This window comes from Momordica charantia, assembly GCF_013281855.1.
Source record: "Momordica charantia cultivar OHB3-1 chromosome 1 unlocalized genomic scaffold, Mcharantia_2.0 BLBB01000001.1, whole genome shotgun sequence".
Taxonomy (NCBI): domain Eukaryota; kingdom Viridiplantae; phylum Streptophyta; class Magnoliopsida; order Cucurbitales; family Cucurbitaceae; genus Momordica; species Momordica charantia.
In genome coordinates, this window is record NW_028275157.1 from 15677233 (window position 1) to 15702103 (window position 24871).

The window sequence follows — 24871 nt, forward strand, 5'->3', positions numbered from 1 at the left end:
AAGCACTAAAGGAAACCAATAGTAAAAAACAACCTTGTAATGTTAGAACTTAGAAGCAATCAAGGAATGACGTTGTCCTGTTCTTTGAGAAGTAATCACTGCAGTTAGGAGAATGGGATTGCATGGAAAAGCCCATTGTCTTGTTGTGAGTGGACTCAAAGAACTTTACAATATGTCTCTCAAATGCTAGAGACTTTATTGTATGTCATTTTATTATTTTGGTTGGTTTATTTTATTCCCTCCAAGTTCAAATTTCCATATCCTACATAAACATTTTGATATTTTCAATTGCAAATTAGTGGGCAAAATTTGGATAATCAGCCTTCAAATTTTTGAGTTCGCCGAATAAAGACTGATTTCTCGATTATTGAGTGCCTGCGTTGGTCTTGCATTGAACTCTGCATACTGCAATGAACAACAAACAACAAACAGACAAATGCTTCAATTCCTAAGGAACAGACTCATCAACATTTTGTAGTAAAAGTAATTGAGGTTCTTACATCATAAACAGCCTCCCTTAGAAGATCTACTTGCTCCTTTGACACTGTCCCAATCTGTTGTATTTCAGTTCAAAAACCTTGATAAGATTCAATCCCAAAATTTTGACAAAATTCTAACCGATTAGAATTCAACTTAAATCTTTCACTCACTCTAATCCATATAGCAATGTTACAAGCATTTGTTTAAAAAAGGATGAGCCGATTTAGTTTCAATGGTTGTAATTAAAATGTTTGGAAGAAACTCCTCGTTACCTCTTTGTTTAAGGTCCAAATTACACCTTCGGTGCAAGGAGGAACGGTGAGAGAACCAATGTATCTGTAGTACTCTGTTCCACCAAACTTGATGTCGGCTGGATTCATCACTCCCATCTTCTTTTCTTGCATCTGATCAATCATGCCGCTTATTCCCACGCTCAACTAGACAAACATAAAAGAATTATGCAGTCAAATGAAAGTAAAGGTATCATTTTACTTGATAATTCACGTGTTAGTTATCTTATTAGTAGCAATCATTAACTATGACATACATGAGTTAAAATCACTTAAATCTATTTGAGTTTATAAAACAACCAAGTGGTTTACCTGGGCGACAAAAGGGTCTGGTTGGCCAATTTGATAGAGTTGACCAACAACAGCAATCTTGTTATCAGGAGTCTGGTGAACCATGTGGAGTTCCAAGTCGAACCTGATTGATAGATAAAGATTACAGAAAATAATTGTATCTTAATACACTAATTAGTACATTCAATAGATTTCTGGGTGGTCAAAATAGGATGGTTGTGTAATTGCAATTTAGTGCGAAAGAAACACCTTTTTCCATTGACCGTATGCTCTGTAGGTGAGTGCCAATGAATTTGTTGAAGATTATAAACGACGCCGTTTACCAGGATTGATCCTGCATTACCATCCCAAAATAGCTGCATCCGGCCACATTAAAGAGTGAAAAGTCTTGAAACAAATCAAGAAACCATAAAAATCGATATACAGAGAGGGAATGTGTTCAATTTCTTACAGAAATATCATGGCCCCTATTTTTTAATGTTGCACTGCAAGGATTGTAACTTTTGTTTAGCAGTCCCAACTCTGGAGTAATCTTCACTCCCTGGCTTGTTAAATCTATGGGAGATTGCAAACGTCCATTGTTACAAGCTTCCCACTCTTTCTTTAGATTTCCCCATTGTTCTGGCCCTTTAACGCTCCCTTTTTTGTACTCGAACTCTACCTCGTGCCCTGCAACCAACGATTTTGAAATACCGGTGTAAATATTCGAGCAGAACAGTAGCTTCCATCTCGAGATTTTACATCGATTTTTACTCGACTAAAGTAAAGGAACAAGCATTTACGAGCGCTGCTTCGATTCAAAAATTAATTAGTAAAATCAGAAATGAAAACAGATACATAAATATGTGGTTTAAACACGAAGAAAATGGAAGCGAGAGAAATCAAAACGATATGTAAAGATAATATCAGTTGTATTGAAGAGTACACTAACTGCAACGAGTTCGAAAAGCCGATGCAAATATTCCCGCCAAACTCTAGCTTCCATCTCAAGATTTTAAATCGATTTTTACACAACTAAGTAAATGGAAATTTATTTACATCAAGCGATTGAGATAAGACAAGTGCGTTCGATTCGAACAATAATTAATAGAACCAGAAATTAAATACAGAAATACGAATACAATGAATGGTTTAAACAGAGGGCAAATGCAAGAAGAACAGGGAAAGGGGAGAAATCGAAACAATGTAGATGGATAAATGAGCAGCAGCGAAGATTTTACCTACTACATGCGCAGATATAGAAGATGAATGCATGAAAAAAGAGCAGAACAGAGAAGAAAACGACGAGTTTAGTCGGAATTTCCATGGCCTCGGGGGCGAAAAAGGAAGCCAGGAAATGATTTGGAAGAGAAAGCAATGGAATCGGCGTTGGGATTGGCTCTACTCTCTCAGATTACGAGCAAATATTATATAGTCATTGAGAGAGAGAGCGGTTGCGAAACTTTTGTGGAGCTTCCGAATTCTGTGATGAAATCAATGAAAGTTTTAAATTACTGAAAATAAAAAGTGTGGAGAAGCGGGTAGCGCGGATTCTGTAATTTGCTTTGTTTTGTTTCTATACATATATTTTTTCCCTATAAAATAAATTTCTGATTGATTTTACTTTTTGTTTAAATTTAAAATTTATTATAGGTTAAAAAACACTACTTTCCCTAACCTAATAATTTAGTCCATAAACTTTAGTTTGTAACGATTTAATCCATGTACTTTCACTAAACTAACAATTTAGTCCCTAAATTTTAACTTGTAAATTTGTAATGATTTAGTCTCCTATAGTTTAAAATTTGTAACAATTTAGTCCCTATCGTAAACAATTTTATTAAAATTAAGTGTCAAATTTTATTGTATAACAATTTAATCTTTCTCGTTATAAACATATTTTGTCCCTCCTTAATTTATCTATCCATATATATAAGAAATTTAACCAAAAAAATTCACGATAACGACTAAATCCTTACCAACTTTAAATTACAATGACTAAATTGTTACATATTAAAGTTCAAAGACTAAATTGTTAATAATCTGAAATTACAGGGATTAAATCGTTACAAAATAAAGTTCAGGGACTAAATTGTTATTTTAACTAAAGTACAGAGACCAAAAGTATTTTTTAACCTTATTTTTGCAAAGGATTTAAATTTTATTTTGTTCCTTCGCACTTTTTTTTTTCGTCTTAAATTTTTGTATAAGAGTCATTTTAATTTAATCCTAACTTTAAATTATGTACTATAAGTAGACTTATGTTTAAATGGCATGGATGAGTAGCATGAAATTTTTTTTCTTTTTTTTTTTTATGGTATAAAAATTTAATGATGAAAATAAAAATAGTTTTATAGGGTGTTGGATGTTGAGGATGAATCCTAAACCCTAAATCCACTCAGCCCAAAAACTTAAGTTGATAGGTTGGATAAATTTAATTCATTTATATAAATTCTCATTGGAGGGGTGATTTTACATAATTCACATGTCAAAATTTTATAGGTCGAGATATTTCGAGCCATCATAATGGCACACAAAAGACCAAGTCCTTGAAGATTAAAGTAAACTGCTTGGAACTTCCTAAAGGCTGAATCGATATTAAAATTATGAGTCGTTCGTAACTTCCTAAAAGTCGCCGACTAATGAAGCATTCAATAGTTCACCATCGTAAAGGATGAGCCGATGAATACTACGTTGTCTGTCGCAAACCAACAACCACTTCTCGTGTCCTGATTTTCAGGATTATCGAAAGCACAACCTTTATAAATACGTAATTCCGCATAATTTTTTAGGTACACAAAACTATCCTCAAATTGAGTACAGATCAAACCAAGACTAACTTGAACGTTAAAGCTATTTAATGCATGTTTTTCGTCGGCTTCGTCTAAGACTAAGCTTCGCGAAATTTTGTCAATTTCTTGATTAAACGATAAGGTTATTGGAGACAAAAACAATATTCTTTTAAAATGCGAAAACGTAAACGAAGTAATAAACATGAGAGTTGGGTATACAAATGTTTATTTTTCGTGAAACAAAAAGTTTCCTTTTAACGAAAAATAAACATTTTTTACTTTTTACAATTGATCTAATTTGTTTTTAATTAGCGTTCCCATATCATTCATTATCATGCTTTCCATCCGGACGTAAAAAATCGGACCCAATCAAACCGTCTCGATTTTAACCGGTTCGGTTCGGTTTTCATTTTCTACAGGTCGCTTACCCGATACGCGACGCGTAGTTCACACGCATTGAAGTTTCTTTAAAAGGCAAACCATTTCGCGCGTCGTTACTGCCAGAATTTCGCTCGCTTCTCGCTGCTGCTGCACTCTGTTCATCCTCATCCATCTGTTTCTTCTTACAGCTAAGGGTTTCCAATTCATTTCATGCTCCCCATTCTCGAATCTTGATTAGGGTTTTTCCCACTCACCTCCGCAGATGGAGGAGTCTTCTCTGCAACTTATCTTACACACACTTGCCCTACCAAGGATTCAAATCCCTTCGGGTAGTTTTTCTGCCTTGAATTTTATTTGCATTTCCGTTTCCAAATTTCTATTCAACAAGTCAAATTATTGCCATCAATCTGGTTAGGGTTTTCATGATCCTCAATCCCGATTAGGGTTTTTTGCACTCTCAATCCTTGCGTATATATGACGCCCTTTCATCTACCAAATTCGTCTTGGTATTTTCCTACCTTGATTTATGGGTTTCATTTAAATTTCTGGCTAAAAATCTTTGAGCGTAGTATTTTTCATTGCTAAGTAAACTATAAAACTCTCTTTCGGAAATATTTTTCTGTGTCAGAGGTATGACATAGTTGTCTTTCTCTCCTGTTCTAATTCTCGCTTTTGTTTAGCTCAGAATTCACGAAATTGAGGTTCCGGAAGTTAAGGGTAGAAATTGAGGTTCCGGAAGTTTAGGGTTAAAAACCATCACGGGGGCTTCAAAGGCAAACTTGAAGTTTCAGAATTCCATTCACATTCTTTTTCAATTAATAATGTTAGGAGGCAGCTTCTGTTCATCCTCTAATGAAGAATGTGTCTAGTAGTTCGTTGCCAGTTTGGACTCGAACCTTCCAGCACGAGTGAGACGAGGAGGTAAAACATAATTTATTTTATATTCTCTCCTCTCTTCTCGCTCCCTCTCTCTCTGCCTGCACAACTAATAATTTCAATTTCAAACACTAGAAAGTGTTCACCTCCGTACGTATGGTTAAGTTTATGAAAATATTTTTATTGTTTATGATTTAGATTACAAAACCTTCAGGAAACATTCGTTACTATAAGCTCTAACTCTGGAGCTGAGGCACTTAACGTGTTCCACAGAGTGGTTTAAAATTTGTTAGTTCTTCTGTTGTATTTAATATTTCATATATAAATCCGAGTATTTTGTTTATTCATTAGAATGAAAATAATTCATCAATTTTGGTGTGGTCTTATTGATAAAACTCCGAGTCTCCTTTTGTTTCATGCTAATTCAAGAATGATCATGTTAAGTTGTTCAATTTCTACAATTTCTTTATTGCCTGTAAAGTAAATGGTTATTTCTACTGAACAGTTGTTTTTCGTTACTTAATCTTGCATGCAGAATGTGCTGGATTTGATGGTTTCAGCACTACTGGCCGACAAGAATCGAAAATTTATATATGTCGAGCAGGTATGTTGTTCTTCATTCTAGTTTTGAGAATGATTATGGCTAATATAATAATTTTTGGGTTATGAGAAAATAATCCATGCCATTGGAAAATGGCAACAAAAATGGATAATCTCTAGACATGTTTTCCTAGCTCTTCAGCTATTGAAAAATGAAAACTAATGCCTTATTCGGTGGGATTTTTTTCTTATCGCTCGTCTCTTCCTTGACTACTAGATCTACAGGACGTATTTCAATGTTTTATGGACAGGAACCTTGGTAGACATTTGTTTCTTCCCTAGTTGACAACTTGTAAAGTTATAAAAAATCATGCTACTGATAAAAGTGCCCTCTTTAATCGTATCTTATGTTTTTTATGTCACAAGTCAAATAGATAGCTGTTATTATAAAGACTTGCAAAGTGTCAGGTTAATTGGATGATTTTTTAAAATACTTGATAGAATAAAATATCTTCTCCAGGGCATTTTAAAAAAAAGATATTATTGGCATTTTTATTATTATAAATTTTCCATCTTCTGCTTGCTAATTATTACACTATCACTTTTTTTTTTGTTAGTACATGCATTTTTCCAAAGATGATGGGCAGATCAGGGTGAGGATTTCAGGATGTAGTCAGGAAAATAATTATCTCGGGTCAATTACAATTCATGTTAAATAATTATTGCTTTTCGTGTCCATGTAAAATACCATCCAACAGTTTGAATTCTTTATTTTTCCAATTCAGAAATTGGGGCATGCGCATGCATGATAGGCAGCAAAACACTACATCAATATAATTGATCAACAACTCTTGGGCATAGATTTATAAGGAAGAATTCGGTGTTACTCCTATAGTTAGTTGGCAAATTGATCATCCCTTTGGCCATTCTGCCGTGCGGGCTTACCTATTGGTAGCTTGTAAGCTGCGTTTTTATTATATCAAGAAATCCTTTTTGAGGCAAGGTACTCTCTCTCTCTCTCTCTCTTTAATTATATTTTAAAAGATTTAAAACCCTAAATGCACTCCGCCTGCCCTCATTCTCGCAGTTCTGGACGTATGATTCTGTTTACCTCTGAATCTCAATTCCCTTTCGGTTTTTTCGGGTGTGACTGATTAATTCTTGTAAACTGTTTGAACTAATAAAAATTACATAATTTTTATTTTATCTATGTGCAGGCAAAGTAATTCATATTAAATATATTACAGAATACAAAAATATCTGAAGAAGTAGGTGACCTGTGACATTGAGGAACTAGGTAAGAAGTACCTGTGACTTCTCTCAACTTTTTCTCGTCTCTCAAACTTCTTTCTCTATATAACTGTATGTACAAGGACGCTTCTGTGCAAGCTTTCCAAGGGGTTATTGCCAAGATAATTTTGATAATTTTTTAAATATTGTATAAAATCCTCATTGACATGATGTTGATTCCTTGTTAGGGGATTGGATAAATCTTTCGAGATCTCATTTGATGCTTTGGAGAGAGATTGTGGATGCAATAGGTTAACATTGTGGTGGTTTTATTCAATGTGCAACTAGGATACAAATTAAAGATAATTTATTTGGTTTTATATTGGGAACGAAGATTGGGTGCCCTTTGTTGGTTACGATTATGGGTTGCAGAGTGCCATTTGGACTAAGAGAGCAGAATGCTATCTACTCTGCTCCGCACCGGATGAAGGGATTGGTTCTAGATGTAAGTTTTCTCCCAGCATTTCTCTCTATATAATCTTTTTTCCCTGGAATATTTTCTTTAATTTTTTCTCTGAGAAATCTCTATGCAATTCTGTCAAAATTTCTTTGTGAAAATTATCTTCCTATCTTGTTATTGAGATGCTTACATTCTCTTTAAAGAGAGAAAAACATTGAAGATAATTTTGACCATATTTGCTTATTTTACTCTGATTGATTGTATATTGTTCATCATTTTTATAAGGTACCTAGCCATCTCAAGATATACAGGAGGCATCCAACCTGATTTGTATGCCTATTATAAGGTACTTGGCTATCTCAATATTCTCTTAGAGGTATGTATATTATTTGTCTTATATTTGTTCATTGAACTTAGAATACTTGCAATATCACTTTTTACGGTGCTACGTAGTCATTTGCATCTCCCTTGCTACATGTTTATAATTTTGTGATAATTATTGCAACGAACCTTTGATTTTGTGATAATTATTGCAACAAACCTTTAATTTTGTGATAATTATTGCAACGAACCTTCAATAATGAATTCAAGAGTTCATTTATGGGTGTTGAAGAGAAAATTAATTTAGAAATTGGGGACCAGTTATTTGCTCTCTCTCTTTGGGTTTATTTCCTGAATCTTTAGAACTTTGATTATTTTTATTAAATTTTTTATTTTTCCCTTTTTGACCAAATACCCATATGGTAAGAATCTAGTACTTAAGTGAGATCTTAAAAATTCTGGCATTTCTTTCAACCCATAAGCCCCTACCCCAAGCTATCTTTGTACAATTCTCAAACCCAAGCTATCTTTGTACAATTCTCAAACCCTAGACTATAATTCGTATCAACTTGTACCAACATTTATTTCCTTGTCAGCTCTTTTTTCCACATTGATTCGGTTGCTTAAGCATAGTTTTGTTAGTATACCTTCCCTAAGAGGTCATCCATTAGGCATGTTAAGAAGCTTGCTGATATTTTTTAGTACAATTTTTAACATCCACTCAAACTACTCAGATGAATGCGTCCTCTTTTAAGCTTGTACTTACTTTAATCATTTTTTTGTGTGAAACTAACATTTTTTGGTTAACCAAAGGCTGGCTAGTATAGCATCTCTCAGCGGGGGGAACCCATTAGGCTGGTTAAGGAACTTGAATCATTTTACAGAGTACAATTCTAACATTCACTCGATCTACTCATATGAACATGTACTCGTTTTAAGCTTTTTATTTATGGCAAATAGTTTCAACGATTAGTTCCTTAGCCTTTTTTTGGCCCCTATTGCAATCTCTTGTGAAAGCAAAATTTTTTGTAGTTTACTAATGGTACTCGTTAGGCTTGTTAAGCAACTTGACCTATTTTCTAACATTCACTCAAACTACTCATATGAATGTGTACTCTTTTTAAGCTACTTATTTATAGTAAATAAGTTGCAAAATTGTTTCAACTAGTACCAACAATTTTTGTGCCATTTCGACCAGCATAGCATCTCATAGAGGGAACCAATTAGGGGCTGGTCGAGCAACTTTGAACCCTTTGCCAGTGCATTTCTAACATTCATTCGAACTACCCATATAAATGGTTGCCATTGATATGTAAGTTGGTTGCCTCAAATTATGCAACCAAAGGTTGCTTCGGTATGTGCAGGCTGTCCCTAAATATTGGTTGCTTTGATACGACGGTTGTCCCTAAATATTGGTTGCTTTGATACGATGGTTGTCCCTAAATATTGGTTGCATAGAGATAAACGACCAATAGTTGCCTAAAGATGTCAATTGTCCCTATATATTGGTTACTTCGAAATATAAAATCAATGATTGCCTCAATGTATTGAGTGTACCTAAATATCGGTTGCCTCAAAATATAATTGCAATTGTTGCCTCGACAAGTCTGTTGTCCCTAAATATTTGCAATGATTGCTCCAATACGTTGGTTGTTCCTCAAATTAAATATTTGTTGCCTCGAAATAATCGGACCATTAGTCCGCTCAATATGTTCGTCGTCCCTAAATATTGGTTTTTTCATAATAAAGAACCAATGGTTTCCTTGATTAGTCGGTTGTCCCTAAATATCCATTGCCTTGAAATAAAAGACCAATGGTTGCCTTGAAATATATTGGTTGATGAAAGGTTTTCAGTTTTCCTTTTCATACTTTTAATGAAAGTTTGTTTTTTCCAATGGTTGCCTAAATATATCAGGTTTCCCTAAGTTTTGGTTACCTTGAAATATAGGACCTGATGTGTCGCTTGTCTACCTCGAAGTATAGGAGCAATGGTTGCCTCAAAATATCGAATATCTTTTAATATTGGTTGCCTCAATATAAACAATCGTCAAATGTCCCTAAATATTGGTTTCCTCGAAATAATTGAACTAATTGTTGCTTCGATGTGTCAGTTGTCTCTAAATATTGGTTTCCTTGAAATAAACGAGCAATAATGGTCGGATCGATATGTCAAATGAACCTAAATATATGTCAAATGAACCTAAATATTGGTTGCCTTGATAAATATTGGTTGCTTCAAAATATAAGAGTAATTGATTCCTCGACAAGTCGGTTGTCCCTAAATATTGGCAATGATTGCCTCAATATGTCGGTTATCCCTAAATATTTGTTGCCTTGAAATAATCAGACTCTAATGGTTCGCTTGATATGTCGATTGTTTTTAAATATTGGTTTTAGAGAACCAATTGTTTCCTCAATTAGTCGATTGTTCCTGTGTATTTGTTGCCCTAAAATAAAGGATCGATGGTTGCCTAAATGTGTCGATTTTCCCTAAGTATTGATTACCTTGAATTATGGTTGCCTTGGTTCCTCAAAATAAAGAACCAATGGTTTCTTTAATTATTCGGTTTTCCCTAAATATCTGTTGTGTTAAAATAATTGACCAATGGTGGCCTAAAGCTAAAATAATGGATCAATGGGTGTTAAAATAATGGACCAATGGTTTCCTAAATATATTGGTTGTCCCTAAGTATTAGTTACCTTGAATTATAGGATCAATAGGATCAATGGTTGCATTGATGCGTCGCTTGTCTGCCTCGAAATATAGGAGCAATGGTTGCATCAACATATCGAATATCTTTAAATATTGGTTGCCTCCACATAAACGTCCTTCAAATGTCCCTAAATGTTGGTTTTCTCGAAATAATTAAAATAATAGTTGCCTCGACATGTTCGATGTCTCTAAATATTGGTTGTGTCAAACAAAAAACCAATGGTTTCCAAAGTAAGTTGCCTCTCCTTAAATATTGTTGCCTTGAAATAAACGAGCAATAATGATTAGATCGATATGTCAAATGAACTTGAATATTGATCGCCTCGATAAGTATTGGTTGTCCCTAAATATTGATAATGATTGCCTCAATAGTTGGTTGTCCCTAAATATTTGTTGTCATTGGACTAATGATTTGCTCGATATGTTGGTTGTCCCTAGATATTGGTTTCTTCAAAATAAAGAACCAATGGTTTCCTCGATTAGTCGGTTGTTCCTAAATATTCGTTGCCTTGAAATAAATGACCAATGGTGGTCTAAATATATCGGTTGTCGCTAAGTATTGGTTACCTTAAAATATAGCATCAATGGTTGCCTCGACATATCGAATATTTTTAAGTTTTGGTTGTCTCAATATAAACTATCAATGACTACATTGATATGTCAAATGTCCCTAAATATTGGTTTCTTCGAAATAATTTAACAAATAGTTGCCTCGATATGTAGGTTGTCTCTAAATATTGGTTGCCTCAAATAAAAGACCAATGGTTTCCTCGTTAAGTCGGCTCTTTTTAAATACTGGTTGCCTTGAAAATAAACGAGCATTAATGGTTGGAACGGTATGTCAAATAAACCTAAATATTGGTTCCTTCGAGATAATCAGACTAATAGCTGCATCGATACGCCAAGTGAACCGAAATATTGGTTCCCTCGAAACAATCGGACCTATAGTTGTCCCAATATCTCGGTTGTCCCTAACTATTGGTTATGCCTTGAAATAAAAGAACCAATGCTTACCTCAATATGGAGGTTGCCCCTATAGTTGCCTCGAAATAAAGGATCAATAATTTCCTAAATATGTCGGTTCTAAGTATTGGTTACCTTGAAATATAGCACCAATGGTTTCTTCGATGTGTCGGTGGTCTCTAAATATTTTTTTAGGCAAGAAGCAAATATTTCATTGGTGATATGAAATATACAAAAGGACCCCAAATTATATTACAAAGAAGCCTTCCAGCTTATCATAGGTCATTGAGACTGTAATTAGTTAAAGGAGAGTAGAAATATTTACATAAATTAAATGTTATACCCATAACTCTACAAAAAAGATACTAAAAGGAAGAGTGGTGTTCTTGAAGATCATGTTGTTTCTTTCAAGCCATGCATTCCAAAAGAAATCTCTAACCAAATTCATCCATATAATTCCTCCTTCCCTTTTTGAAAGGGTGACCCACCGGCAAAGCGTGCAGAAACCGACAGCAAAGTCGCACGAGATAAAAAGATGTCATTGTATTTTAGTGTCTCTGAAGCAGAGAAAGTAGACATTCAAAGAGATGTCCATGTTTGAATCCTTTTTTTTAGACCGACGCTGATTGTTTGAATGCTTTTTTTAGACCGATGTTTATTGCTCTATGATTGGGTTCCCAACAAAAGAATTTAATTTTTTTTGGATATTTATCTTTCCAAAGTCTATCAGAAAGGGAAAAGGAAGGCATTGTCTCTACCAGAGGATGAATGAGTGAATAGGGAATAACTGTGAAGCGATTTGAAGGGTCCAAAGGCTATAACCATGTGTCTTGTGAAGATGTGAGAGTGAAACAAGAGAATTTGTGAGATAACATCATTTTGTCTTCGATCTCTTCATCTTTGAGCGTTCTCCTAAGATTGTAGTCCCAAGATTTTGTGATTGGGGACCATAGGTCCTTAGCTGTAGTAGCTTGGTTGTTAGTGGAGAACAAATAAAGGCTTGGAAAAACTACTGCCAAGAGGTGGTCTCTAGCCATTTGTCAAGCCAAAAACTGGTGCTGCTGCCATCTCCCACCTTGCTTATATCAACTTCTTTAATAAGAGGAGTTTGTACAAGGATTTCTCCCCATGGACCTTTGAAAAGATGGGAATTTGTTGTAGGCCAATCATCAACGGTGGCTTCTCCATATTTTGTTGCAATGAAAGTCCTCCACAAGTGATCTTTCTCATTTATGTATCTCCTGATCCATTTTGAGAGGAGGGCTGAGTTCCTTTTCTTATGTTGCCAATGTCGAGGCCATTTTCTTGAAGATGAAGTTGTGTTTTGTTCCAATTTACACTCAGAGCTTGTCGTTTCCCATTTGTGCTCTCCAAAAGAAATCAAATTGTTCTGGCTCCTTCACTGGAGATGTGGAAAATGGAGAGGTAATAAGTTAAAAAAATATAAAGGATCGATTGTAGGATGGTAAGTCTTCCTCTTTTGGGTAGGTAGAGGTGGTTCCATTTGGAGAACCTTGTGGTTTCTCCATGAAAGTAATCTCTTCGAATGTTAGAGGGTTTGGGGAGCTCTAATTAATTCTTTTTTATCTAAATCTAATTCGCATGTAGTTATTCTTCAGAAAACTAAATTAGAGCTGTTTGACAGGAAGCTGGTGAAATCCATATGGAGTCCTGGGCATTGGCTAGTCAGAATTGGGTGTTGTACGGTCTCCTGGCAGGATTATTAATTTGTGGAATTAGAATTCAGTTTAAGTTTTTGATTTAGTGGCTGGTTCATTCTCTGTCTCAATTCATATCATTTTTAAAGACTGCAGTAGGGGATGGATTACAGGGGTTTGCAGTCCTTCCTCTTATAGAGGTAGGGATGCTTTTTGGTAAGAAATTGCAGATCTTTATGGCCTGTGTTCTGATTGTTGGTGCCTTGCAGGCGATTTCAATGTGGTTAGAAGACTGGCAGAAAAATTCAATGGAGGAATAGTTACCAAAAACATGAAAACCTTTAATTTGTTAATTGAGGACCTTAATTTGGTGGATATTCCTACGAAAAATGGGTTGTTTACTCGGCTGGGTAGTTGGGATTCCCCAACAGCAACCCGCATACACTAGAGCATGCACACTAAGAAAAGCTTGAGCTCCTACTGGAGATTGTGAGAGGGCCTTGTTGCATCTCGAGTACAAACATAAACTAGAGCATGCACATGCACACTCTTAGAACAAGGCAAAACATGGTGCATTCTTCCACTCTACATTTTGTATGTTGATTTGTGTGGTAAAGTGTAATTAAGTAAAACTACAACAAGATTGATTTCGGTCTTCTAATTGCCTTATTGTATTTGAATGCTGTGGAATTTTTTTGTTAATTTTCGGAGAAAAGAGAACCTGGCAACTGTGTAAAAGAAAAAAAAAAAAAAAGAAAAGAGGAATGCCCTTCCAGTTCACAACTTGACCAGTTTGATGAGATCCTATGCTTCCAATTGTACCAAGAAAAATTATGCACAGGACTATCACGCTGGTCGCAAGGACCCCACCAGCTAACAGGTATGAGATCACACGAAGATCTCTCAGGCAAATAGTGGGCAGAACGATTTGCAAATTCCAAAAAGATGCATGGAGTCTAACTGGATGCCACCCCAACTCAATGATGCTCCAAGGAATAATTTGGTTGGAATGTCTCCTTCCAAGATAAATTCATCACAATAACAACACACAATGATAAGAGACAAAAATACGGCCAAATTGTCCATAGGTAGCTTCTCCTAAATCTAGGTATGTTATGACTCCCTTTCTCCTCTCAAAGCAGTACCTCATAAATGAGGTTGTATAACAACTCCCTTTCTCCTCTCAAAGCAGTACCTCATAAGTGAGGTTGTATAACAACACACAATGGCAAAAAGAACTAGTACTCCCAAATTAGCCCACCCAGCTTCTTTTATAGTATATGGTGTAGAGAGAAGTCTTACTCTAGCGAATGCACATTGATTCCATTGAAGATAGTCTGTGTGAAGCTGCAACCATGGCCAATAGGTAATTCATCAGTCAATTACTTAGAAAATGAGGCTCTCTTTGACCTTAATGACTACCTTCTTAATATCTTATCCTCCACATTTTGATCCGCTCCACTATAGTCAAATAATAAAAAGAAGCCTTTGCATCCATGTCTAAAACTAACTTTTGTACTATGATTCTACAAGCTTGGTTGCAATAAACTGAGAAGTGAAGGTTGAACTCCAACCTCCGAGGCCGTTCGCGGCATGGTCTCTATGGTAGTAACAGCTGTTGCTATGATCTTCTGTGCTTTTGTTGAGCTCAATGTCGTTAACATAGCAATTGTGGTCGAGAAAGAACTCAGAATCAGTATCGCTTAACTTTGCTTCTTGGCCATGGTTGAAGGAGGAAAGTAGAAGGTGCGGGCGTGGATTTTGGGATTGTTCCTAAATTGGTCATTTATTTTGGGGCAATCAATATTGTCCTTAAATATTGGTTGCCTCAAAATATAAGAGCAATGATTAACTCTACATGTCGGATGCCCCTACATTTTGGCAGCCTCGAAATAAACGAGCAATGATTGGGTCGATATGTCTAATGTACCTATCTCTTGGTTCCTGTGAAATAATCAAACCAATAGTTGCATCAATATGTCAAGTGAACCTAAATATTGGTTCCCTCGAAATAATTGGACCAGTTGCCTCAATTTGTCAGTGGTTTCTAAATATTGGTTGATTCGAAATAAACAAATCAATGCTTGTCTAGATATGTAGGTTGCCCCAAAATAAAGGACTGCTGGTTGCCTAAATATGTCGGTTCTATGTATTGGTTCCCTTGAAATATAGGACTGTTGGTTGCTTTCATTTGTCGGCTGTCCCAAAATATTTTTTGGGTAAGAATTAAATATTTCATTGATGATATGAAATGTACAAAATACCCCAAGATTGAGGCCTTCCGGCTTGTCATAAGGATATTAAGACTCTAATTATCGGATGTCCCCGAAGGGACATATTAAGACTGTAATTAGTAAAAGGAGAGTAGAAATATCTACGCCAACTTAGTAGAGACAAGTTTTGGGAGGAATTGTGTGATGTAGGCAATGCGGTCTCTGGCTTATGGTGCATTTGTAGGTGATTTCAATGTAACTAGATGGACTATGAGAAATATTCAGGCGATGACATGACAAGAAGTATGAGGATTTTCAACAGAATCGTTGAAGAGTTAGAATGGTTTGACATCCCACTCTCTAATGGAGCTTTTACGTGGTTTGATGGTAGAGAGAGCCTGTCTTTTCCTTGATAGACAGATTTTTAGTTGATAGCGAATGGTTGAAGACCTTCAAGACGACTAGAGCCTCAAGATTGCCTCGAACGACTTGTGACCATTTCCAGAAAGCTGAAAAGGTGGGGGAGAAATGAAGAACTCCCAAGTCAAACAAGAGAGTAATCTGAAAATAATTTAGAGGGAGAATACTATTGAGAAGACTTTAATCTAGCTGCTTCAATCCGGACGGGTTAGTGATTCTGAGAATCTCCAAAAATTCTTTGATTGCGTTTCATCCAAAGTTCGAAAATGGTGGCTTTTACTACATTAGTCCATAATAAGCTTGATCTAGGAGCCAAAGAGGGACCGAAAAGTAATTGGAGAACATTACTCTGAGCATCATGAGAAAAAAACCCAATAAAGAATAAATGGTTATTCTGTTATGAAGCCGTTAAAACATAAGTAGCAAATTGATGGCAAAAGAAAAGAGGCGGGCAACCTCTTTTGTAAAACATCAGCTGTATTGAGCTGGGCTTACTATTTAGTAAATCCCAAATAATAATGTTGATTCGCTCAGGGCTTTTGGATTTCCAGACGACGGAATATATATCTTTTGGTAAAGCTGAAGAAGGAGCAAGCAGCCTTGAAAGTGATTTTGCTGAAAAAAAATTGCCAGAAGGCTCAAGCCTCCACCTCTTCGGATCCTCTTGGGAGACTCATTTGAATGTTTCAAGCTCAAGTAAACGAGAGCTTAGCTCGTTAATTTCAGCATCTTTTAAACGTATTCTAGAGGAAATCATCAAGACAAAATGCCATTAAAAAATACGAGGGAATTGAAGGTTGAGACGAGAGTCACCCAACCAAGTGTCACTCCAAAAAGAACTTCCTTTGCCATTCCCTATCTTGAAAGAAGCAAATTTCTCCACTTTCTTCCAATCTTTTGAAATATTATGTCATGGAATTCTCAAACTGGAATTTATTTTACTGGATGTATGCCACTCAAACAGTCAAACATATCCAAACCATGATACTGACAATTACTTGTTTCCAGAAAGAGTCTGATTCAAGCATGAATCTCCAACCTCATTTGGCCAAAAGTGTTGTATTTCTTTGTTTGAAACTGCCTAATGCCGAGACCACCATCCAATTGAGACTTGGAAGGTAAATTCCTATAGTGACCTTGCCACCGTTAATACCTTCCCAAAAGAAGTCATGCAAAATTTTCTCCATTTCCAAACAGATGTTTGAAGGCAAAGCGAAGATTGACATGTAATAAATTGGAATATTGGAATGAACAGAGCTACATAGAGTTAAAAGAGATTCCTGGTTTGAAAGATGAAGCTCCAAGGGGGAAAAAATGGACATAAATGTCATTTATCAATGGCAACAGAGGTGCTCCTCACTTAGCCCCTTCTCTCTTCTTAATGCCTGTGATTCTAACAAATACTGGGGAACAATATAGTTGTCTTAAAATGTTTTCCTCCAGTTTTTCCAGGTTGCTCCTTCATTGTACATGGAGAGCTTCGCAGAGTTGGAGGCGATACTCTTAGAATTTCACAAGGTACGAATCAATACATTATACACTTACGACATCTACGAAATGAAAAATGCACGTCAATCGTCAAGGTTTGAACGATTGTAATACATATTTGAGAGCGAGATTCTATATTCAGCTCTATTTTTGTTCTTCCTCTAATATTGCGTTGACTTACATTTATGTGCTTCTCTTATTGTCAATGAATTATGCCATAGTTGACAATTTAGACACCCTGGTATGTTTTAAGTTCATTTCTTTAAGTACTGTAAAGCTATCCACAATCATGCATTAGTTCCTAAGTTCTAACAGCATTATCCTGTTCAATTCTTAGTTCTATAATAACCTCTAAACTGGACTGAAAGATATCATCTGGAGACATGGAGACATATAGCAACTATGTACAGTAGTTGAAAAGAAAGGAAGTAACTCCATCTCTCTCTCTCTCAATCTTCTTCCTCTCTCGACTTCAGGTATTTTTTGTCAATCCCTCTCTCTTTTCTTCAAGTTTAATTGTTGTATGGTTAGTTTTTAGGTAAATAAAAGAACCCATCCATACTCACCCAAAATATATCTGTGGAAGGGAGGATGAAAGCTAGGAAAAGACATCAAAGTTTGTTTCTTTCCCTCTACTCACCCTTTCTCCCTATCTCGTTGATTAAAATACATTTTGTAGGGATGGAAACAGAATACTTATAGCAATTATGTACAAGAGTTGAAAAGAAAACAAGTTGCAATCCTTCCATCTCTATCTCTATCGATCTTCTTCCTCTCTTTACTGGTACTCTTTCTCAATCCCTCTCTCTTTTCTTCAAGTTTAATTATTGTATGATTATTTTTTAGGTAAATAAAAGAACTAATCTATACTCACCCAAAATATAGCTATGGAAGGGAGGGTCAAACTAGGAAAGAACATTAAGGTTTATTTCTCTCTATCCACTCACTGTTTTTTCCTCTCTAGCTCATTGATAAAAATGCATTTTGTAGGGATGAAAAACATAATACATATACCAAATACGTGCAGAAGTTGAAAAGAAAGTAAGTTGTAATCCTTCCATCTCTCTATCTCTCTACTTCAAGTACTCTTTCTCAATACATCTTTCTTTTCTTCAAGTTTAATTGTTGAATGATTCTTTTTTTAGGTAAATAAAATAACCAATCTAGGCTCACCCAAAATAAAGCTGCAGAACGGAGGGTCAGACTAGGAAAGGACAAGGTTTGTTTCTCTCTCTCTCTACTCACCCTTTCTCCCTCTCTCATTGATAAAAATACATTTTGTAGGGATGAAAAACATAATACATATAGCAAATATGTACAAACGTTCAAAACAAAAGAAGTTGTAATCCTTCCGTCTCTCTCTTTCTCGATCTTCTTCTTCTCTCAACTTCAGGTACCTTTCTCAAACCTTCTCTCTTTCCTTTAAGTTTAATTGTTGTATAATTATTTTTTAGGTAAATAAAAGAACCAAATCTAGACTCAGAGAAAATATAGTGATGGAAGGGAGGACCTAGCTAAGGAAGAACATCGAGGTTTGTTTCTCTCTCTGTGCTTGCACTTTGTTCTTCTCTCACTTATTAAAAAAAACATTTTGTAGGCATGCAAAATAGAATACATATAGGAAATACGTATGGAAGTTGAAAAGAAAGGAAGTTGCAATCCTTCCATATCTCCCTCTCGATCTTCTTCATCTCTCGTCTTCAGGTACTCTTTCTCAATTCCTCTCTATTTTTCTTCAAGTTTAATTGTTCTATTATTGTATTTTAGGTCAATAAACAGCCAATCCCGACTCACCCAAAATATAGCTATAGAAGGGAAGGTGAAGTTAAGAAGGGACATCAAGGTTTTTTCTCTCTCTTTACTCATTCTTTCTCCCTCTCTCACTAATAAAAATGCATTTTGGTAGGGTTGGAAATATAATACATATAGCAAATACACAGTCTTCCTCTCCCAACTTCACGTACTCTTTCTCAATCTCTCTCTCCTTTTATCAAGTTTAATTCTTGTATGATTATTCTTTTAGGTAAAGAAAAGAACCCGTTTAGAATCCAGACTCTTCGAAAATATAGCTATTGAAGGAAGGGTCAGGCTAGAAAAGAACATCAAGAGTTGGTTCTCTCTCTCTGGTTACTCTTTCTCCCATTTTCTTACTAACAAAAAATGCATTTTGTAGGGATGAAAATTATAGTACATATAGCAAATACTTAACGAAGTTGAGAAGAAAGGAAGTTGTGTTCCTTCCATTTCTCTCTCTCGATCTTCTTTCTATCTCTACTTCAGGTACTTTTTCGCAATTCCTCTCTTTTTTCTTTAAGTTTAATTTGTTGTATGATTATTAGGTAGATCAAAGAACCAATTCATACTCATTAAAAATATAGCTATGGAAAGGAGGGTCTAGGAAAGGAAATCTAGGTTTGTTTCTCTCTCTCTACTCACTATTTCTTTCTTTTTCAATAATAAAAATGCATTTTGTAGGGATGGAAAATAGAGTACATATAGCAAATACATACATAAGTTGAAAAGAAAGGAAGTTGTAATCCTTCCATCTCTCTCGCTCAATCTTCTTCTTCTCTCGACTTCGGGTACTACTTTTTATCATTCCCTCTCCCTTTTCTTCTTGTTTAATTGTTGAATGAGATTGTTAGCAAAAAAAACAAAAAATAAAAACAAAACAAAACAAAACAAAAAATAAAATAAAAAATAATTGTTGTATAATTCTTTTTTTAGGTAAATAAAATAACCAATCTAGGACTCACCCAAAATATAACTAGTCAGGCTGGGAAAAGACATCTAGGTTTGTTTCTCTCTCTATACTCACCATTTTTCCCTGCTCTCACTATGACAAATACATTTTTTTTGTGATGTAAAATATAATGCATGTAGCAAATATGTACAGAAGATGAAAAGAAAGAATGTTGTAATCCTTCTATCTCTCTCTCGACTTCAGGTACTCTTTCTCAATCCCTTTCTCTATTCTTCAAGTTTAATTGTTGTATGATTATTTTTTAGGTCTATAAAAGTACCAATCTAGGCTCACTTAAAATATAGCTATAGAAAGGAGGGTCACGCTAGGAAAGGACATTAAGGTTTATTTCTCTCCCTACTCACTCTTTCTCCCTCTTTCATGGATAAAAATGCATTTTTTAGGGATGAAACACTAAATATTTTTAAGATATCCATAAATGATTAAATTTACCCAACACATCAGTTGAAGCTATTGGGTTCATTGGTTATTCAACATGGTTAAAAAACCTAATGGGTTTAAGAAGATAATAGAGATGGTCTAGTTGTTAGAAGATAAATATGGGCCCAACCTATCACCAACAGGTCAAGTATGTAAAACTAGTTTAACGGAGTTGGCTGGTTTGACCATGAGGAGCTATTGAATCTTTCTTGGCCCTTGTAACTCCTCTTTGATTATAAATAATACAAGTTGGGTTCTATCATGTTGCCTCAAAATGATGGTTGTCACAAGATAATTGTTTCCTTAGTATGACGGATGTCCCAATTGGTTGTTTTAAAGTGACAGCTGCTTCAAAATATATGTGGCCTAAAAACTACAGGTGTCTTGAAATATTGGTTTATTTGAAACAAAGGATCAATAGTTGCCTTAATATGTTGTTTGTCCCTTAGTATTGGTTGCCTTAAAATATAGGATTAATGGTTGCCTTAATTTGTCGATTGTCCCTAAATATTGGTTCCTCTAAATGTAGGACCCATGGCTACCTTGATTTGTCGGTTGTCCCTAAATATTGGTTGGCTCGAGATAAAGCACCAATGACTGTCACAATATGTTGGCTTTGTGTCATTGTCGAGATCGCAATCATTCGAGTCCATCCCTACTTGTCCCTAAATATTGGTTGACCTTTAAACATTGACCAATAGTTGCCTCAAAATTTTTGTGATCTCGAAATGATGGTTGTCCAAAAATGTTTGTTGCTTCGGAATAATGGTTGTCTCAAAATAGTTGCCTTAATATGTTGCTTGTCCCTTAGTATTTGTTGCCTTAAAATATAAGATTAATGGTTGCCTTAATATGTAGATTGTCCCCAAATATTGGTTCCTCTAAATGTAGGACCAATGGTTGCACCCTGATTTGTCGGTTGTCCCTAAATATTGGTCGGCTCGAGATAAAACACCAATGATTATCACGATATGTCGGCTTTGTCTTGTTGTCGAGATCGCAATCATTCGATTCCACGCGTAATTGACCCTAAATATTGGTGACCTTTAAATATATGATCAATAGTTGCCTCAAATTTTTTGTGATCTCGAAATGATGGTGTCCAAAAATGTTTGTTGCTTCGAAATGATGGTTGTCTCATAATAGTTTGCCTTAATATGGTGCTTGTCCCTTATTATTGGTTGCCTTAAGATATAAGATTAATGGTTGCCTTAATATGTCGATTGTCCCTAAATATTGGTTTCTCTAATGTAGGACCAATGGTTGCCTTGATTTGTCGATTGTCCCTAAATATTTGTTGTCTCAAGATAAAGCACCAATGATTTGTCACGATATGTTGACTTTGTCTCATTGTCTAGATTGCAATAATTCGATTCCACCCCCCTAAATATTGTTTGACCTTGAAATATAGGATCAATAGTTGTCTCAACATTTTTGTGATCTCGAAATGATGGTTGTCAGAAAATGTTTGTTGCTATGATGGTTGTCTCAAAATAGTTGCCTTAATATGTTATTTGTCCCTTATTATTGGTTGCCTTAAGATATAAGATTAATGGTTGCCTTAATATGTCGATTGTCCCTAAATATTGGTTCCTCTAAATGTAGGACCAATGGTTGCCTTGATTTGTCGGTTGTCCCTAAATATTGGTTGCCTCGAGATAAAGCACCAATGATTTGTCACGATATGTTGGCTTTGTCTTATTGTCGAGATCACAATCATTCGATTCCGTCTCTACTTGTCTCTAAATATTGGTTGACCTTGAAATAATAGGACCAATAGTTGCCTCAACATTTTTGTTATCTTGAAATGATGGTCGTCCCAAAATGTTTGTTGCTTCAAAATCGTCTAAAAAAAGTTGCCTCAATATGTCAATTGTCCTTAAATATTGGTTCCTTTAAATGTAGGACCAATGGTTGCCTCAAGATAAAGTGCCAATGATTGTCACTATACATTGGCTATCCCTAAATATTGGTTAACCTTGAGAAATATATGACTAATAGTTGTCTCAAATTTTTTGTGATCTCGAAATGATGGCTGTCCAAAAATGTTTGTTGCTTTGAAATGATGGTTGTCTCAAAATATTTGTTGCCTTAATGTGATAGTTATTTAAAAAAGAATGGTTGTTGGTTCGACATTTCGGTTGGCCTAAAATAAGTACTAATAGTTATTTCTTTATTAGTCTATTTTTCCAAAAATAATATCCTTTGGTTAAGCATCGGTCAGTGTAGCTTTTCTCGAAGGAAACCCATTAAGCCTGTAAAGATCCTTGATCTCTTTATCGAGTACAATGCTAACATTCACTCAAATTGTTCGTATAAATGTGTACTATTTTTAAGCTACCAATTTATGGCAAGTAAGCTGCAATATTGCCTTAAAATATTGCTTGTCCCTTAGTATTGGTTGGCTTGAAATATAGGATTAATGGTTGCATATGTCGTTTATCCCTAAATATTTGTTTATCTAAATGAACCAATGGTTGCCTTGATTTGTCAGTTGTCCCTAAATATTGGTTATCTCAAAATAAAGCATCAATAATTGTCACTTGTCACTATATGTTGATTGTCCCTAAATATTGGTTGACCATGAAATATATGACCAATAGTTGGCTCAAAATTTTTGTGATCTCGAAATGATGGTTGACTCAAAATATTTGTTGCCTTGATCTGATAGTTATCTGAAAAAAGAATGGTTGGTTCAATATTTCGGTGGGCCTAAAATAGGTACTAATAGTTACTTCTTTGTTAGTCCTCCTTCGACTAACATCCTTTGGGTTAGTGTAGCTTCTCTTGAAGGGAACCCATTAGGCTCGTAAAGATTCTTGATCCCTTTTTCGAGTACAATTCTAACATTCACTCAAACTCTTCGTATAAATGTGTACTCTTTTTAAGCTACCAATTTATGGCCAATAAGCTGCAATATTGTTGCAACTAGTTCCAACAATTACTTGGCTTCCTTGTTAGCCTTTGATTGTGCTATACTTGCATCCTTATTTTTGTTAATATAGCTTCCTTTATAAGATACCCATTAGGCTTGTTAAGCCAATTTTGACCTATTTTTCATAGTACAGTTTTAGCATTCACCCAAATAACTCATGTTTGTGTATTTCTAGCCACTTTTTCCTTTATAGCCTAATATCTAGACCCAACTAAATAGTACGAAGAAGATTCAAGACTACCGAGCTCGTTTTCTTGAGAAGTCAATAAATAATCTATCTTGGATACCTCGAGCCTAAAATCGTCGAGGAACTTAGCAAGGGACTATTCATAAACTTTTTAAAAGAGGTTGCGTACTACACCTTGAAAGCATGTTGGTAGATGTCTTCACCATCTGCAATGGACCTTCCTCTAAAGATCCTCAGTGACCAAGAATTTCCTCTTTCGGTTTGAATCTCGACCATGGACCTCACTGAGAATATTAGTTGCCTCATTATTTTGTCTTGTTTATTGATTGCTTCAATAAATTTTTCATGTTTCTTCGATAAAGTGTTTGCTTCAAAATATTGATGCCTTGACATAATAGGCGTCCGTAAAGATTAGTAGTCCTAAGATAATCATGGACTCTAAATATTTGATCATGAATGGTTGCTTCAATGTACTTATCGGTATCTTGGTACAATAAATATATCAATGTCTTGGTTGTCTTAATATGATCGTTAATATTGGTTGCCTTACTATAATGGTTGTATCAATATAATAATCGCTCAAAAACCTTTGTTACCTTTGATGCCCAGCTAGACATAATAATGATGCCATCAGTTTTGCAATTCTATATTTTCTTTGAGATATTGCTACAACGTTGGTTAGATAAAATAGTCATTGATCGCGATATGAAGGCGAAACTTAAATGGAAGCCCAAATTCATCAGCTTTTTAAAATTTGATATGAAAGTTGGGGGATGATTTTTGGCAGGATGTGTTGGGTTCGCGGGGTATCGAAGTTCTTTTTATGGATGTTATGAACTGAATAGAGTAATCGAGTTAGCCTAGAGTCGAGATTCTATTGCAGCTAGCCGAGCTGGTTGGCTCTAATATTGCTAGACAGTAAATTTACTCAGCTGCATACATTCAATTTGGGGCACAACACCAGCTCTTGACCGGAATAATTTGGTGGTACAAGATAGTTTGTGCTTCACATTTTTTTCTGACATAATCCTTTTATTGCATGTTTGTCATTCTGCCCGTCAAACACGACAGTTTGTACAAATATTAGCTTAGTGTTGTATAATTTTTTTTTGGTACCATTTGTTTCTAAGATATTTTGGATGCTCATGAACATAAGAATTTGTAGATAATTGAAACTATGTAAATAAATTGTAGCTCTGTTTTTTTTTTCCTTTTTTTATTATTGCTATTATTTTATTTGTTTAGCCGTTTTTTATTATCTTTTGATCAAAGGTATGTTTGGGATTGCATTTTAATGTGGTAAAATTGCCTTTTTTAATTATTGAATACATATGTTTATTTTAGATTGTAGCTTAGAAGCATCTCCAAATAGTTGTGTTCTTTATAGAATAAAAATAATATTATTAGATATATTTTTGTCTTAAAGATTCTTTTAATGAGAATCAAATTAGAATTAACTTTGTTTCAATT

At 35.1% G+C, this 24871-nt stretch overlaps 1 protein-coding gene and 1 long non-coding RNA gene across 32 annotated transcripts; one reads left to right on the forward strand and one right to left on the reverse strand.

Moving 5' to 3' along the window:
- Nucleotides 1–19: 19 nt before the first annotated feature.
- On the reverse strand, nucleotides 20–2453 carry LOC111013663 (alpha carbonic anhydrase 7). The gene is given in 8 exon segments (XM_022288153.2): nucleotides 20–405; nucleotides 501–554; nucleotides 753–917; nucleotides 1083–1185; nucleotides 1311–1417; nucleotides 1513–1730; nucleotides 2282–2321; nucleotides 2323–2453. Coding segments are annotated over 8 exon segments (813 nt in total). The 5' UTR covers nucleotides 2368–2453; the 3' UTR covers nucleotides 20–324.
- A 1884-nt stretch (nucleotides 2454–4337) lies between these two features.
- Nucleotides 4338–24612, forward strand: LOC111013684 (uncharacterized). Of its 31 annotated transcripts, none has more exons than XR_015790110.1 (15): nucleotides 4338–4542; nucleotides 4899–5134; nucleotides 5625–5693; nucleotides 6415–6632; nucleotides 6847–6926; nucleotides 7108–7364; nucleotides 7605–7695; nucleotides 12962–16956; nucleotides 17051–18136; nucleotides 18241–18314; nucleotides 18380–18938; nucleotides 19119–19677; nucleotides 19823–19889; nucleotides 19979–20042; nucleotides 20809–24612. It is a non-coding gene; the product is annotated as an uncharacterized LOC111013684 (long non-coding RNA). The 31 variants fall into 31 exon arrangements; XR_015790115.1 differs by having other exon boundaries at nucleotides 24189–24612; XR_015790108.1 differs by having other exon boundaries at nucleotides 19992–20042.
- The last annotated feature ends 259 nt before the right edge of the window (nucleotides 24613–24871 follow it).